This window comes from Tasmannia lanceolata, unplaced genomic scaffold (assembly GCF_043159265.1).
Source record: "Tasmannia lanceolata isolate RefF3 unplaced genomic scaffold, GAP_Taslan_0.1 ptg000011l, whole genome shotgun sequence".
Lineage (NCBI taxonomy): Eukaryota > Viridiplantae > Streptophyta > Magnoliopsida > Canellales > Winteraceae > Tasmannia > Tasmannia lanceolata.
The window spans coordinates 18,963,839-18,982,444 of record NW_027518688.1 but is presented as its reverse complement, the minus strand read 5'-3'; the positions used below and the strand labels follow the sequence as shown (position 1 = coordinate 18,982,444).

Here is an 18,606-nt window from a genome sequence, read left to right as displayed (position 1 = left end):
AACCAAAGATAATTTTTTCATATCATGCTTTGCTGCCAATGATAAAATGCATGATGAAATTTGGTATTTGGATGTAGTAACCACATGACCGGGAACAAGCATTGATTTTTGAAAATTGATAATACTGTTAAACCTCAAGTAAGAACGGGAGATAACAATCATGCTAATACCCAATGAACGAAAAGAAGTAAATTCATGATGCTATGTACGTTCCTGAGTTGGCTCAAAATTTATTAAGTTTGGGCCAATTAATAAAATTGGGTTATCGTGCAACTTTTGATGATGAAGAGTGAAAACTTTATGATAAGTGGATGAAACCAGTGTTGTCGGTTAAGATGACAGAAAACAAAATGTTCTCACTTGTGTTTTAAAGCTTGAAATCAATGCTTTAAGTGCATGTGATGAAGACTCAATGTTGTGGGATAGACGCTATGGAAATCTAAATTTTGGTGGCTTGTCTTTAATGCACAAATTGATATGGCAGTTGGTTTTCCTTCTTTTAAATATGATGGAAAAGTGTGTGAGCATGTGTTTTAGGAGAATATCATCGTGAGCAATTTTCAAATGGTAAATATTGGCGGGCATATAGGCCTTTAATGTATGTACATGCCGATATTTGTGGTCCTACGCAAACTTTATCCATAAGTGGAAATAAGTATTTCATCCTATTTGTTGATGATTACACAAGGATGACTTGGGTTTTTTTCATGAAACAAAAAGACGATGCATTCTCTATTTTCAAGCAATTCAATGCTCTTGTTGAAAACCAATGTGGCCATGCTATTGTTACTTTGCGTACTGATCGTGATGGTGAGTTTATTTTTGAAGAATTTTAGGTTTTTTGCAAAGAAAAAGGAATCAAAAGACAGTTGACAGCGAGCTATACCCCACAACAAAATGGAGTCCTAAAGCGGAAAAATATAACCATTGTTGAGGCGACAAGGAGTGTGCAAAAAGACAAGGGTTGCCATTTGAGTATTGGGTTGAAGCAATTGCGACAACAGTTACCTAAGCAATCGCTCTCCTACAAAAGCAGTCAAAGGACAAACTCCATATGAGGCTTGGAGTGGAAGAAAACCCAATATGAGTCATTTGAAAATTTTAGTTCCATAGCGTATGCGTTTGTTCCATCTAAAAAAGACAAAAGTGAGATGATAAAAGCAAAAAGTGTATCTTTATTGGCTATAGTGTGGAGACAAAAGGGTATTGGCCATATAATTTGATTTTCAAAAAATTGATTATAAGCCGTGATGTTATATTTAATGAAAAAGATGCACATAATTGGGAAAATGAAGAAAAAGCTCCCTTGTGTGTTCTAAATGATAGCACACCATGTGTGGCACCTATCCTTGAGATTCGTTCACCAAATCCCATTGAGTCTCCATGTTTATCTTGTGACTTGACTCCTACAAGAATGAGAAGTCTTGCAAATATATATGAATCATGTGTTTTTTACTGTTTTGCCATGGAGCCTGCTTGTTTTGACGATGCGGTGGCAAAAGAGAGAATGGTGTGAAGAAATAAAGGAAATGATTGAAGCAATTCCTAATGGAGTTGGAAAAAAGATGAGAAGAGTTTTAAAAGGAAAATTGGAGTTAGTGATTGGGCATCCAAGAAGCAATTTACCACAACACTTTTAAGCAAAGAGGCTGAGAATCAAGTTCATCAAAGAAGGGATTCAGCATTATTCTATGTGAGGAGTCACAGCCGAAGAAGTGGATTTGAAGCATTGCAACATTGAAGATCAAGTGGCAAATATTTTAGCATTGTCGAAGAAAAGTTCAAAAGATTTCGTCACATGATTGAAGTACATCAAGCCACATAGTTTGAATTAAGGAGGGATATTGAAATATTAATTCAAATTAGTGGGACCCACCCAAGTTAACTCGCGTTTTAAAAGCTGTGTGAAAGTATTATTTTTTTTGGACGATTGTGTTTTTGTTAGTCTTCTAGATGTTATCTGTTATCTTTATCTTTGGGTGAGAGACAGAGCTTAGAAGCTATTTTATAGGTAGGTTAAGTTATCTACTAGTAAACAAATCTCTGATACTACAAAATGGACGACCAACATATAAAAAACCCACGCGTTTTGGCCTTTTACAATCCTTGCTTAAAAAGCCTTCAACAGATAATTTACCTTAGCTATAAAATAACTTCTAAGCCATACTGCTCAAACAAAGATAAAGATATCAGATAACTTCTGGAAGACTAACAAAAACACAATCGTCCAACATCAAAAGACTACTTTTACACAACTTCTAAAAAGTGAGTCAACTTCGGATTTCTTCCACTCCAAGCCTCATATGGAGTTTGTCCTTTGATTGCTTTTGTAGGAGAGCGATTACATAGATATATCATTGTCGCAATTGATTCGGCCTAATAATCATTTGGCAATCCCTTGTCCTTTAACACGCTCCTTGCCGCCTCAACAATGGTTCTATTCTTTTGCTCTACAACACCATTTTGTTGTAGGGTATAGCTTGCCATCAAGTGCCTTTTGATTCCATTTTCTCTGCAGAAATTATAAAATTCCTTAGAAATAAATTCACCACCACAATCAGTACGTAAAGTAAAAATAGAATGACTACTTTGGTTTCTCACAAGAACCTTAAATTGTTTGAAAATAGAGAAAGCCTCTTCTTTTTGTTCCAAGAAATATACCTATGTCATCCTCGTATAATCATCAACAAATAAGATGAATACTTATTTCCACTTAAAGATGAAGTTCGTATAGGACCACAAATATCGGCATGTACAAGCATTAAAGGCTTATATGCCCGCAAAGATTTACCACTTGAAAATTGCTCATGATGATGTTTTCCTAAAACACATGCTTCGCACACTTTTCCATCATATCTAAAAAAAGGAAAACCAACTGCTATATTCAATTTGTGCATTAAAGACAAGCCACTAAAATTTAGATGTACATACCGTCTATGTCATAACATAAAGTCTTTCATCACATGCACTACAAATATTGATTTCAAGTTTTGAAAATGCAAGTGGTAATATCTTGTTTCTGTCATTATCTTAATAGACAACACTAGTTTCTTACACTTCTTATTATAGAATTTGCACTATTCATCATCAAATATTGCACGATATCTCGATTTTATCAATTGACCCAAACTTAACAAATTTTGAGCCAACCTAGGAACATGCATAACATCATGAATTTCCTTCTTTCCATCAATTGTAGAAACTGCAATGAAATCAATTCCATGCGCTTTAGCATGATTGTTATCAATTATTCATACTTGAGGTTTAACAGTATCATCAATTCCTAAAAAAATAATTTGTGTCCCGGTCATGTGGTTACTACATCCAAATACCAAATTTCATCATTCATTTTATCATTGGCAGTAATACATGATATGAAAGAATTATCTTCGGTTTCACCTTTGTTAACACAATTTTCTTCTTTCTCAATACTATTTTCTTTTTGAAATTTTGCTCATTCCCTAGCCTTTTTTTAACAATTTCTTTCAATGTGGACATATTATTTGCAATAATGACATTGTGATAATTTTTTATTTTGATTTCAACTATCTTTAAACCAAAAATTATCATCAACATGATTTGTTCTTTTGTAAGAAGAGCATGAAAATGAACTAGAGACATGGTTATCTCCATTTTAATCTCTTTGATAACCATTGAACTGGCTTATTCCTCTACCTCTTCCTCGGAATGTACCACTTTCACGATCATTTAGTCTTTAGAATCCTTTGTTTGGATCAATGAAGCACGGGTATGGGTACAGGGTGCGGGTACGACACGATACGGATACGTGGATACGTGATTTAAAAAAAAGAAGGATACGGGTATGTTGGGGTACGCTGAATATAATATATTTTTAAAGTATTCAAACAATTTAATTGGAGAACGATCAAATAACAATAATATCACCAAAATCTAATTTTACTTCTAAGTTGTTAGGTTTTTAATTATGGGATACATATATATTATAGATGTTTTGATATATTCAACCCCCCTTTTGTTAATTGGGACAACCCCTCTATTGTAAATTTGTAATTTTCGATTTACTTTGAACTGGGTACGCACCCGATACGTACACAAACCCAGGTGCGTACCCGGTACGCTCTCAAAGAGTACCCAAGAGCACCCGCACCAGATACGCACCCGACACGGGTACGTGGGCCTCCGGAGAGTACCCGTGCTTCTTGGGTTTGGATCATCATCTTCACTTCAAATGCACCTATTGAATGAAACGCTTGCTTTAGTAGATTTTCTGCAGCCATATTCAATCTTTTTGCTCATGTGCTTGTAAAGAACCCATTAGTTCATTTATAGAATATTTAGATAAATCCTTAGATTCTTCTATAGCGGCAAAAACATGATCGTATTTAGGAGAAAGACTCATTAGCACTTTTTCAACAATTTTTTGATTCATTTGATTCACAATAGAACTAACTCTTGAGAAAAAATCTTCAATTGTCTCAAAAATTTTCATATATTTTTTTTCAAAACTACGACGGAGAGTTAGTAAATTTATCGAGATTCCCTTTGAAGTAGCATGATATTCTTCTTGAAGCGTACCCCATGCTTCTTTTGATGTTTTTGGTAGGAATAATCCTTGGAAATATCGGTTCATCCATGGTCTGTTGGATGAAATAAATTGACTTTGCATCCTTCTTTGCCTCTCCTTCAATTCATTCTTTTGTGCCATGGTCAATCTTCACTGTTCTACAAAATCATCATACCCACTCCCTACAAATTTTCATAGATCATAAGATATAAACAAAGTCTTCATCTTCATAAACCAAAACTGATAATTATCACCTTTAAACAAAGGAACACTTTGCTAAGAATTCATTGCAAAATTGGTATTACCTGCTATATTGCCAATTTACTTAACCAGTGCCAGTCTTCTCTTAAAATCGTCCTAGGCCTTTTAGCTCTGATACCACTTGATAGAATTTGGAGAATAAAAAATACATAAACATAAAAGAATGAAATAACACTGATTCTCAAATTTATTTATCTCTAATCCTTCATTTCATCAACAAAAAAAGTAAGCTTCATGGCAAAACAGGGAAATTTACACGAATCATATATATCTACAAGACTTCTAATTCTCACAGAGTAGAACCACAAGATGAACTTGGAGACTCACTAGGATTCAGTAAACATATCTTAAGGGAAGGTGCCTCACATGGTGTGTTTTCATTCAAGTTGAATTATAATAGAATTTAAGAACAAAAATAGGAGATGAAGAAGAATAGGAGAAAGGAAAATGAAAGAATAGAGGAGAAAATAGGAGAAGAGAATGAAGAAGGAGAATAGAAATTAAGGGAGACGAGAAGAGAAATGTGTAGAGGGGAGAATCTGTATTCACTTTAATTAATAATCAATACTAATAATCCCTAATAGATGAGCCTTGTGTATTAACAATTGAAATAGAATTCCATAGAAAATAAATAAATGTGTGAACTCTAAATAACATGGAAAATAAAAGGCAAAAGACCTAAAACTAAAAACCATGGAAATAAAAATCCTAAAAACTAAATAACATAGAAATAAATCCCTAGAAATTGTAATGGGCCAATATGCCTCTTATTCGTCCTACAATCCCCATCATATGCACAATGCGTCCTAACCTAAAATGAACCTAATTTTATTTATCTCTAATCATTCGTTTCATCACATCATTCTTTCTTTATCATTGCATCAACCAAAAAAGTAAGCTTCATGGCAAAACAGGCAAATTCACACGAATCATATATATCTACAAGGATTCTAATTCTCGCAGAGTAGAACCACAAGATGAACTTGGAGAGTCACTAGGATTCGGTAAACATATCTTAAGGGAAGGTGCCTCACATGGTGTGATTTCATTCAAGTTGAATTATAATAGAATTTAAGAACAAAAATAGGAGATGAAAAAGAATAGGAGAAGAAGAGAAAATGAAAGAATAGAGGAGAAAATAGGGCGGGAGGAGGATGTGTAGAGGGGAGAATCTGTATTCACTTTAATTAATAATTAAAACTAATAATCCCTAATAGATGAGCCCTATATATAGACAATTGAAATAGAATTCCATAGAAAATAAAAAAATGTGTTAACTCTAAATAACATGGAAAATAAAAGACAAAAGGCCTAAAACTAAAAACCATGGAAATAAAAATCCTAAAAACTAAATAACATGGAAATAAATCCCTAGAAATCCTAATGGGCAAATATGCCTCTTATTTGTACTACAATCCACACCATATGCACAATGCGTCCTAACCTAAAATGACGCCAATGAATCCTGTACAAACCAATGAAGGTAGCCCAACAGCTTTTTAATGAGGCAAATGCACATAAGCATTGGTTTAGAAAATACAGTAACATTTTCATGCCTCCTAAGACTAAGACACCTGATTTGCAGAATCAAGCATCTGGGTTTGTATTAGAAAGCAGCTTGAAGCCCTCAGCACTCTGATATTATTTCTCCAATCTTCAATAGTACCAGTTCATGAAACGAATAATTCCAACTTTCTGGTATTAAATAACTTAGATCCATGAAAAAAAACATAGGGGCTCTGTAATTTCTGTAGTTATTTAATATTTCTTGCATTTTTAGATATTTCAAGAATACATGCAGTAGAAATGGAAGGCAATAGAAATAAATAATACCAGCAAAATTTAGCCAAAGTACCTATGAAACGTGAATATATTTCTTATACGAAACTAGATAATTACTGATCATATCCATCAGGGGTGAGTCTAGATGATGTTGCTGATATCCCGGCATTATTTATTAGGAGTTGGATGGAAGGATGAAGATTTGAATCCAGAAGCCATTCTTCAACAGAACTCTTGAACTCCAGCATTGACTGGAAGGACGCTATGTCAACCTGAAATCCTTTCAAATGAGCCTCTTCATGCTGTTCTTTTATTTCTTGAATAGCCTGTTCAGAAGGAGGCAAAAATCAGGAAATAAAAAGCAAAAGCAGCAGCAGGATGAAAAAAAAATGCATTCGACTCCGGATCTGAGCAGTACCATAGATAGCAAATGAAAAGATCGTCCAGCTGTCAATCAAAGACACGAGAAATGAACTTCAGTTACAGAGCCACAGCAATTGTAGAAAACATAAGCTTCACATCAAACAAGAAAAATTCCACATTGTATCATTTTGTGGGGTGGGAATGAGGATAAGAGAGGAATTGCTTTGGTCAAATGGGAGGAGGTTTGTGTTCCCATCAAGTTGGGTGGTTTGGGTATCAGAAGAATTAGAGATTTTAATCATGCGCTCTTGGGTAAATGGTTATGGAGATTTGGGGATGAGCATGATCGTTGGTGGGTCAAGGTCATTAGAAGTAAGTATGGATGTGATATGGGGAGATGGGAATCCTTGGACTTGTTTGCAAAAAAAGGGTTGTCGGTTTGGACAGACATTCTAAAAATATCTTCTCTTTTCAAGTTAAAGGTTAGATTTAGAGTGTATAGGGGTGATAGAATATCTTTCTGGCAGGATGTGTGGTGTGGGGATGTGTCCTTAAGTGTCGATTTCCGAGATTATTCAATATGGCTTCAAATAGGGAGGCCTTTGTTAGCGATTGCTTTGAGTGGAATGAGGGTGTCCCTTCTTGAGGGTTGTTACATTAAAAGGAATGGGGAGGATAAAAGGCTTTGGATTGAGGAACCTTCTGGGACTTTCTGGGTTAAATCTTTCTATAAAAGTATTATGCCCATTTCTAACCCTTCATGTTCGGCAAAGGTATGGAAATTTCATTGCCCACCTAGAGTTTGTATCTTTGGTTGGGCGGTTTGTCGTGATAGAATACAAACTATTAATTTTCTGAGAAACCGTGGTATGTGGCTTATTGATCATTGCCCACTATGTCTGCATGATGGAGAATCTGTGGATCACTTGTTTATGCATTGTTCGTTCACTAGGCTCATATGGCAATTCATCTTCATGAGATTTGGGATTTGTTGGGTTTTTCCAAAATCTATTCCGTCGCTATTGCACCAATGGGGAGGGGTTCCTTGGAAGTAAAAAAGAAAAACCTTGTGGAATTTTTGTTTACTTGCTACGTGGTGGTCTATATGGAAGGAGAGGAACTCTAGAGTCTTTGAGGGGAAAGCCATGAATCCTCATTGGATTTACTTGAAGATCATCACCTTGGTTATATCTTGGGTGAGATGCCTCCCATCCTTTCGGTTTGTATCGGCTTTTGATCTTTGGGAAGGTTGGCGGGAGGTGTGCTTTAGTGTTGAGCGCAAATATCTTATTTTGCATAGGTGGAAGCCCCATGCTCAAAACGTGTATAAGGTTAATTTCGATGGTGCGAGTTCCGTCAATCCGGGTCCGGCAGGAGTGGGAGGGGTTTGTCACAATGATAAGGGGGATGTTATGTGGGCATACTACGGCTCTATTGGTGTGTCTGATTCCTCAGATGCGGAAGTGAGGGCGGCACATTTTGGCATTTTGAATATTGATAGAAGGTTGATGGATCAGACCATTTTTGAGGGAGATTCGTTAAATGTGATTCGTTGGCTGAAAGGTGGGGTGACTCCTCCGTGGAGATTTCTTTCCATTTTTGATGAGATTGAGGACTTAACTGCGGGGTCCGCTATCGGCTTTCAACATGTTAGAAGATCGGCAAATGATAAGGCGGATGCGCTAGCTAAGCGTGGTGTCTCCGGTGGTTCTATTCTGTGGTTCGACCACCTTCCTCCCTGAAAAGGGGTTTTCTCTGTATTTTGTTTTTTCTTCGTTCCTGTTTCTTTCTTGCTTCCTATTGTAGATATGGGTGGTCCATCTCGGCCTCCTAAATTTGCTATATATAATGATTGCCATTTCAAAAAAAAAAAATCATTTAATAAACTAGCAACAAGGCACGAGCTATGCACCCAAGAAAGGAAAGGGGTTGAAAAAAAAGGCTACAATTGCCATAATACTAGAACACCGAAATGGCCATAACGCTGGAACGGGGTTGAAAACTAAGGCCACAATTGCCACTTGCATTTCTTTCCGCTCTGCAACAAATATTTTGTTGAGACATTTCCCCTTCAACAAATTGTGGTCAATGTTGTATGTGCAACAAACTGATACTGCTGCAGCAAAATTTGGTTGCATGAGTGGTTCAATTGTATCTCAAGATGCGTCTACATCATGTGACAAGACTTGGCTAAGATAGATACATCCTCAAGTCCAAGATAGCATGACCTTGCACTTTTTCATTGTCATGCAGTCATGAAGATAGGAGACATGCATTTAGGGTGCAAACAGTATCCTAAGTAAGTGGAACATATATTTGGCATCTGAAGTCTTCTGGTCATTTAATTTGCAACGCCAATGAAAGAAACTGCGTAATGGACAAGATCGCGAAAGGGGTGAAGATAACAGATGGTATCTTTGCTGCCATGATGAGTTCCTGACTTCCTTTTAAGGCAATAGTTGCTATATTAGCTTGGCCAATATCTAGCCCACAAACCAAAAGCGTATGTAAATGAGCTTATAAAAGATCTATGAAAGTTTATCTCAAGGGGCTTTTTTTGGCCATGCTAGCAAAATGGGTTGCAAATGAAGCTAAAGTTTGAGCTTCACTCAAGGGGATCTGGATTTTTCTAGATTCATTTGATGACGTGCTTCAAGACCAAGATGACTCTTTAAACATGATCAATTAGATCAGTGATGATCAGTGTTTCAATACCCGATGAGTATTATCAATAGAATATAGCAGATCCAAAGGAGATTCCCATGGGGCAGATCAAATGAGAAGTAGAAACTACACCTTGTTAGTTGGGAGGAGGCCAGCAAACCTATATGGGTTGGTGGTGTGGGCATTAGAAGGCTGAAAAGGGTCAACAGGGTGCTTCTTGGAAAGTGGCTATGGAGATATGGGGACGAAAGACTCCAATTGTAGACTAGGGTTATAGAATGCAAATATGGGAGCACATCAGGACAATGGGCATCTGAGGACAAGTTTAGACATAGTGGAGTAACACTTTGGAGTGATATTTTTAACAAAAACGTGATTTCAATGAAGGAATCAGACACAAAGTGTACTCAGGTGAAAGAATTAGATTTTGGTACGACAAGTGGCTTGCGGAAGCCCCTCTAAAGGAATTTTCCAAAATTTGTACTCAATGGTAGTTAACAAGGAGGTGTTTGTGAAGAAGTGTTTCGAGTGGGTGGAAGGGAGGATTTCGTGGAAGGTATATTCCAAGAGAAACTTTTTTGATAGGGAGTTAGATTGGGGAGGAAGACTGCTCTAGATACTGCAAACAGCTACATCAAGAGGACTCTAGAGGATAAAAAGCGTTTGTACATTCAGTGTACTCTTCTAGGACATTCAGTGTAAATTTTTTCTATCACCAACTAGACCTGAGCCCCCTAGACCCTTAGAAGCATGAAGTGGGTGCGGGGGCAAAGGCGGGAGTGAGACGGGGAGGCGCAGGGTCTAGAAGAGTCTAAGTTAGGCAGCACCATGGGAGCGTGTATGTCATTTTCTTTATTTATCTTTCAAAATTCGAGTACATAAAAAAATAGTAATTTTTAACCATCATATATAACTTTCAAAATTTAAGTACGTCAAAAAGCAGTAATTTCTAAGTTCTAACCATCTTCATTTTTGTGCCCTCTTTCCTCATGCTTTCTGAAGATGCATTTGTGCTTGCTCCAATGAAGTACTTTGAAGAGTTGGAGTTTGACGCAAGGAAGTTGCTGATGGTGGGATTGATGGAGTAATAGGAGCAAATTGGAAGCATCATGGGAGCAGTTTCCGTCTCATCAGGGTCATGTTCCTTGCAAGCTCCTTCCTAAGGAGCGCTGAATCGCGGTTCCGGGGCGGCAGCGACACCCATGAGGGAAGATTCCTGTTTATAAGCCTGGATGGCTGGACCATTGTGCTCTCTGCATGGCATGGAATCAGGCAAAACAATTGACCACATGTTTCTCCATTATAGGATAGCCAGAGCAGTATGGAGTAAGATTTTGTGAAGGTTTGACATGATGTGGGTCTTCCTAACTAGACTAATTGACCTTTTGGATGAATGGCTATTTGTTTTGTATCGGTCAAAAGGAAGGATTGTGGAAAGTGGTATTGTTAACCACTATATGGGTACTTTGGAAAGAAAGAAACGCACGGGTATTTAAGGGCCTAGTTGACTTCGCACTCTGTCTATATAAAGGGGATCGCATTAACAATAGCTTGGGTAAAAAACCCCTCACAAGCTTTAGGTTTGTATTTACCTATGATTTGTGGTGGGGGTGGAAAGAGTTTTGCTTCAGTAGTGATACGACGCCGAATCCATTGCCAGAATGGTAACCACTAGATCCTGGGAAGGTAAAGTTCAACTTCGATGGATCCAGCCTTGGTAGCCCGAGGCCAGTAGGAGTACAAGGAATATTGAGATGAGGTGGGCCTTCTCGGGCCCTACTGAAACCACATATTCCAATGAGGCTGAGGTGAGGGCGGTTCTCTGGGTCATGAGGATATAGAGTTCAATCATAGACAAACTAACAGTAGGAGACTCACTGAATGTTATTAGATGCTTGGAGGGGAGTCAACCCTATCCTTGGAGGTTTGCACACTAGTTTGATGAGATTCGTGAGCGAGTGGAAGGTGCATCTATCTCCTATAGGGATGTAAGGAGATCGGCCAATGGTGAGGCCGAAAGGTTAGCCAAGGCCATAGTCACAAGAGAAGGCATTGAATTGTTTGATTTTCTTCCTCCTTGAGATCTCCCTCTTTAATGTTTTTTCCTTTATGTTTTTTGTAAGATCCCACATCGGAAAGGGAGAGAACGTACCTGGGCTATATATGTGAACTCTCTTGCTCCTTGTAGACGCATTTTTAGCAATCTCCAAGGGGCGGGCCCTACAGGGTGGGTTGGGCATGGCGGTTAGTGCTCCTGGAAAATAAAACCAGGGAGGGTAGAAGACCCAAGAATCGGACAATATTTACATAGTGGTGTCAGGGCGTGACATTTTTTCTCCTTCCGCATTGCACCAACCATCTCGAACGCTGGGGTAATTTCCCTTTCTTTTTCTTCTAATAAAATGCTTCACCATTCAAAAAAAGAAAAGAAAAGATCGATGATGATGATAATATATCATGTAGGGTGGTAGATAAGCTCCAAGAAACCAAAGGCCTCTATGCCCTTTTAATCTCCATTCCTTGAAACATTCATGAGGCCAATGCAGATGCTTACTTGCTAGCCAGAAAGTAAGTTGAGTGATGTCATTGGCAAGAAACATAGCCCAAGTGGAGATGGGATTCATTTGTTGTTGATCTTTACCCGTTCTTACCTCTTTCTTCTCTCCTGTTTCTCCTTTTGATATTAAGATTGTAATTTTCCTTGTTTTCTCATCACACATTACTACTACTGATAACAAAGAAAACACCAGCAAGACTGCCAGAGCACATATACCAAGTTTCAGCAACAATCAAGCTAAAAATGTATTGAACCCTCAGTAATCAGAAATGCAAAACAGGTATATTGCCAATCACATGTCCGAATTGGTTCTTCCCAGGTTTTCTTAATCTTTTGTGAAATGGGTAGTTAGGGAGTCATAGTAAAATCCACATTCTAATTTTCAGTGTAAGTTAAACTTTTATTTGAAAGAACAATAATTTGAATCTTGTCCCGAAGGATTGTAATAAAATAAATTAATAAACCATATAATCAATCAATTATACACAGTAAATAATTATGATCCTATGGAACTGATTTTTTGGGCACACCCTATCTATGTCAGGCCTATCAAATGAATGCTTTGGATCATCCAAACAATGTGGGCCCACTGTGTTTTGGGTCGGCGGACTAGAGAAGGTCCTCTAGTCCGCCGACTAGAGACACTTTTCTCATATATATATGAGAAAACGGTTCCTACACATATGTGTGGAGAGTTCTCTACACACTAGCTTAAAATACATCCCTATATATATATTGAGAGAACATTTCCTACACACTTGTGTAGGTAAGTTACCTACACACTATCTTAAAATACAGTGGGGGTCCACATTGTTTGGGTGATCCAAACCATTCATTTGAATGGTCCTCACATAGATAGGGTGTCCACAAAAAATCAGATCCATAGGATCATCCCAACCATTCAAACTATGGAGGCAAAAAATGGACTAATTTGTGAAGGTTTATACACGTCCATTTTACCTCCACAAATTGTAGGGTTGGGATGATCCTATGGATCTGATTTTTGGTGGACACCCTATCTATGTGAGGACCATTCAAATGAATTGTTTGGATCACCCAAACAATGTGGGCCCCCACTGTATTTTAAGGTAGTGTGTAGGTAACTTACCTACACAAGTGTGTAGGAAATGTTCTCATATATATATATATATATATATATACACACACACACACACACACCACGCCTTACCAAGAATAACATAGTAGCCTTCATTAGAAAGACATTTTGCAGCGGCTTTACCCAAACCACAAGTAGCCTGTAATATGTAGAAAACATTATAAAACATGCAAAAACGAAGGGAAAAAACAATAAATTGTGATTGGGTTTTTCAAAGGAAGAGTGACTTACACCGGTGATAATGCAAATAGGTGGGCTAGTGGATGATGCAGGTGGGTCCGTGAGTGACGAGGGTAGGAAGAAGGTGTAGACACCCCATTTTGACCTGACCCAAATTTCCCCAAAAATTGAATAAATCCCGAATTTCGAGTCCTGAAACCGAATTCAAGGTCCCCAGAATCAAGCTTCAAGTTCCCGAAACCAATTCCAACATGTCCGGAATCAATTTTGAAATTCTCGAAACCGAGCATAGAGTGCGAAAGAACCTGAGAGACCCAAGAGTGCACATTTGCAGTCCATTTTCGAAATACTCTGAAAGCCCCAATATCCATAAACCCCATTGATATCATCCGTTCCATTGCCCCGACCTTCCCTTTTATTTTTTTCGGAATTTACAAAAATTGCAAAATACCCTGAGTTCTGGTATTAGCACCCCTCTATACAAACCTTGGTATTGGCACCCCTCTGCACGAACCTCCCAAGTGCAGATGATGCTGACACAATCTCGCTTTGATATTTTCACTAACTTACCTTGTCTTTTTGTGTTTAAATCACGATTAAATGATCATTACATTTTCATGAGTTTAAATAAGAAAAGACGGGCGAGTTGGTGTCGTTATCAAAATACGAGTGTGTCAATATCATTTCCCTAAGAAAAGATACAAGAAAAAGAAGTAATTCACTCTTCCCCTTTTTTTGCTTAACCCCCCCTATAGCTAGAAAATATGCTAAAGAGGGCTGTCCGAGGAAGAAAGGGGAGGCATATATTTTCCCTTTTTAGAAGAGGGGGGTGAAACAATCAAGTGGGGGTGCCCATTGATAGGAAGAAAAGGCAAGTAGAGCCTAATGGTAGGAGGTTGTAAAATCACCTTGTCCTAGGGGTATTTTAATAAAATGAGTGTTGCTTCCTTTGTAAGCAATAAACATGGGCTGTTGGATAAAAAAAAAGTGAAGTGTAGGGCTTGGATTAGACTAGAGCCTTCTAGATTTTTAGGGTTCCTAAGATGGTATTAGGGCAAAGACAAGGATCAAGGGCTAGGGGAAATCAAGAAGAATAAGATACCAAATGGAGGGTAGGGATTGGATAAAAAAATAAAAAAAGAATATAAAACAAAGAGAGAGAGCTCGTGAGAAAGGAGGGGGGAGGATTTTCTTTCCTCATTTTTACAGAGAGTGAGAGAGAGAAAGAGTGAAGGAGAGAAAGAGAGGGAGAGAGGTGGAGATCGAATCACCACCTCCGACCACCTTGCTGCCACCTTGTTGCCGCCGGCCGAACCACCACCTTCATCTTCCCCGACGATCCTCATCGGAATCCAGTAAGCCCCTTCTGAACAAGGCATCTTGGCTTATGATGGTACGAGGCGTGATGTTGTTGGGACTTTAGCCACAGAAATCCAGATTGGAGGTGGAATGTTTGAAATCGAATTTCAGGTGTTAGACATTAAACCATCATTCAATTTGCTCTTGGGCCGACCTTGGCTTCATAAATACGGAGTGATACCTTCGTCATTGCATCAAAAGCTGAAATTCATCAAGGGTAACAGTGTGATAACAGTTAGAGGAGACCCAGACCTAGAAGTTGGCCAAATTTCTCAGGAGCTCATCATCCCGGCCGCATTAGAAAAGAATGAAGATGTCAGCCTTACCGGTTTCGCACTGGAGGTCACAGCTATATCAGTGGAAGAAGCTATGAATGAACCTCTCACCTTCCTTACAAGCTCGAATCCCGTAGTAGTCCGAATGATGCGCAAGCAGGGCTATGTTCCAGGAGCCGGGTTAGGTCGCCACCATCAGGGTGTAGCTGAATGGCCGAACATGGGCAGAGCAATTGGACTGTTTGGTTTGGGCTATGAGCCTACAAATGAAGAGATCAGTGAGATGAAGAAGTATATGCGCAAAAAGGTTGAACTTCGTCGGTTGGGGATAGATGAGCTGAGCAGGTTTTACAGTTTGTTGAGAAATGGATGTTACAGGAAAGAAGGGGAGGATTTCGCCTTTTGTGATTTTGCTGAGCCTTGGGTCGATCCAATAACTCTTGAAAAGCTGCCAGGGTTTGAGATCTTCTTTGAGATGGAACTACCAGATGAATTCTCCTCCTTGCAGATCAATGAAGAGGAATCTGATTCAGACTGGGCTGACCTTATGGAACCGTACCTTCTGGAATCTCTGTTTAAGATCGATTCACCGGTTGTAGCTATGATCGGAGAAGATGCGCCACTTCTGAACCCGCAAGCCATGATCACCTCAGCTGAAGGAGACCTCACCAACTGGAGTTCTTATGTCTTTCCTCAGGTTGTTATGGAGTATGATGACATTCTTGTCAATAAGTCTTCCAATGTTATGGAGTCTGGTTATGAGTCAGAGTCTGTTGATGTGTCTGAAGTTGAGTTTGAGTTGTCTGATGTAGCTACTGTTAAGCTCGAGTCCACTGATGGGACTGATGCTGAGTCTGTTTCTTCCCTTATTGAGTCCGATGTTGAGCCTGAGTCAGGCGCGTCCGAGGATGTACTTGCAGTTTCTGATGAAATGAATATCTCTTCTCAGTATGTCTCTGTGTCTGCTTCTTTATCTGATGAATTCAATAATAATAATAATAAAGAACCCTCCTCGGATGAGGATGCCGACGAAACTCCCCCTGAAATCAAGTATATGATTAAACAGGGGGAGGAGCGTCGAGCAAAGCCACTTGAAGAAGAAATCGAGACCATAAATATTGGCGATGGAACCGAAACTCGGGAAATACGAATTGGCAAAACATTATCCCCTGAGGAGCGGGAGGAATTAACTGACTTACTTAGGGAATTCAAAGAAGTCTTTGGTTGGTCCTATAAAGACATGCCGGGATTAAGCGAAGACATTGTCCAATATCGGCTTCCCTTAATCCCGGGTGCCAAGCCGAAAAAGCAAAAGCTTCGGAGAATGAAACCTGAGTGGGCCTTGAAAATTAAAGATGAGATTACTAAGCAACTAGAAGTGGGTTTTCTCGAGGTGGTGGAATACCCTGAATGGCTTGCAAACATAGTACCGGTGCCTAAAAAGGATGGAAAAGTTCGTATGTGTGTAGACTTCAGAGACCTGAATAAGGCAAGTCCGAAGGATGACTTCCCTCTGCCACACATAGATATCCTGGTGGACAATACGGCTGGTCATGCATTGCTTTCCTTCATGGATGGGTTTTCAGGATACAATCAGATCAAGATGGCGCCCGAGGATATGATCAAAACAGCTTTCATAACCGAATGGGGAACATATTGTTACAAGGTGATGCCGTTTGGACTTAAGAACGCAGGAGCGACTTATCAGAGAGCTGCTACTACCTTGTTGCATGATATGATGCACAAAGAAGTAGAGGTTTATGTGGATGACATGATAGTCAAGGCTAAGACCAGAGAAGAGCATGTTGGGTCATTGAGGAAGTTCTTTCAGCGTATCCAAAAGTATCAGCTTCGTCTTAACCCAAACATGTGCGTGTTTGGTGTTACATCCGGGAAGTTATTGGGTTTCTTGGTGAGTCAGAGAGGAATCGAAGTCGATCCTCAGAAGATAAAAGCTATTCAAGAAATGACTCCACCAAAAACGGAGAAGCAAATCAGAGGATTTCTTGGCAAGGTGCAATACTTGAGACGATTCATAGCACAGTTGACTACTATTTGTGAGCCGATCTTCAAGCTTTTGAAGAAGAATGCATCAAAGAAATGGGATGAAGAGTGTCAACAAGCTTTTGAAAAGATCAAGTTGTGTCTGACCTCGCCTCCAGTGTTGTCACCAATTACGCCAGACCAGCCATTGTTGTTGTACCTGTCTGTGACTGATACAGCGATGGGATGCATGTTGGCTCAGCAAGATCCAGAGTCGAAGCGAGAAAAGGCCATATATTATCTCAGTAAGAAGATGCTTGAGTATGAACAGAAGTATACCCTGCTCGAGAAAACTTGTCTGGCGCTGGTTTGGGCTACTCAAAGGCTGAGGCATTATCTGTTATCAAATAGGGTCTTGCTCTTTTCACGGATGGATCCCTTGAAGTATTTGTTTGAAAAACCAGCTCTCACTGGAAGAACTGCAAGGTGGCTGTTATTATTGTCTGAGTTTGACATCACTTACGTCACTCAGAAATCAATCAAGGGGCGGGCAGTAGCGGAGCAGCTGTCTGAAGTACCCGTAGAAGAGGTTGAGTATTTGAAAACAGAGTTTCCCGATGAAGAGATAATGACCGTAGAAGACGAAGCCCTAGGGACGATCTGGTCTATGTACTTCGATGGAGCTGTGAACAAGCAAGGTCGTGGTATAGGGGCAGTACTGGTATCGCCGAGAAAGGAGTATACCCCTATATCAATCAAGCTACAATTTGAGTGTACAAACAACATGGAGGAGTACGAGGCATGCATTGCTGGTCTCGAAGCAGCTCTGGTTTTAAACATCCAAGACATCGATGTATTCGGAGACTCGATCCTGATTATTTGTCAAACCAAAGGATGTTGGAGAACAAAAGAAGATAAGCTGATCCCGTATCACGAGTACTTGGGGTCTCTGGTCAGCAAATTCCGAAACATCTCATTTACTCACCTGTCTCGAGTGAAGAATCATTTCGCTGACGCCCTTGCTACTTTAGCTTCGATGTTGGAACTATCTACGACAATGGAGGTTCAGCCTTTGGCAGTACGATTGCAATTGAAATAGCAGCAAGGTGTCCAGACGACAAGCCATGGTACACAGATATAAGAGATCTCATTTCGGGCAAGGGGCATCCAGCCGAAGCCACGGGAAAAGAGAGGAGAACACTTCAAAGGTTGGCCTCTAATTTTATCATATGTGGTGGAGAATTATATAGGAGATCGTTCGACGGGATCCAGCTCTTGTGTATAGATGAAGATCGAGCCGCTGAAATCATAGAACAAATTCATGAAGGTGTCTGTGGACCACACATGAATGGAAAAATGCTATCAAGAAAGATCACAAGACTTGGGTATTACTGGCCGACGATGGAAGCAGATTGTCATGCTTTTGTAAAGAAGTGTCACAAATGCCAAGTTTATGCTAATCTCATTCACGTGCCGCCATCTCAGTTGCATTCTCTTACATCGCCCTAGCCTTTCTCAG

At 39.3% G+C, this 18,606-nt stretch overlaps 1 protein-coding gene and 1 pseudogene across 1 annotated transcript; one reads left to right on the top strand and one right to left on the bottom strand.

Annotated features, from left to right (window-relative positions):
• LOC143885970 (uncharacterized) overlaps nt 1–14,849 on the bottom strand; it is a 31,636-nt pseudogene extending 16,787 nt beyond the window's left edge.
• Nucleotides 14,850–14,919: 70 nt separating this feature from the next.
• LOC143885969 (uncharacterized) lies at nt 14,920–18,186 on the top strand. The gene is made up of 2 exons (XM_077389995.1): nt 14,920–16,062; nt 16,171–18,186. The coding sequence occupies exons 1-2, from the start codon at nt 14,920–14,922 to the stop codon at nt 18,184–18,186; spliced, it is 3,159 nt and encodes a 1,052-aa protein (XP_077246110.1).
• Nucleotides 18,187–18,606: the final 420 nt, after the last annotated feature.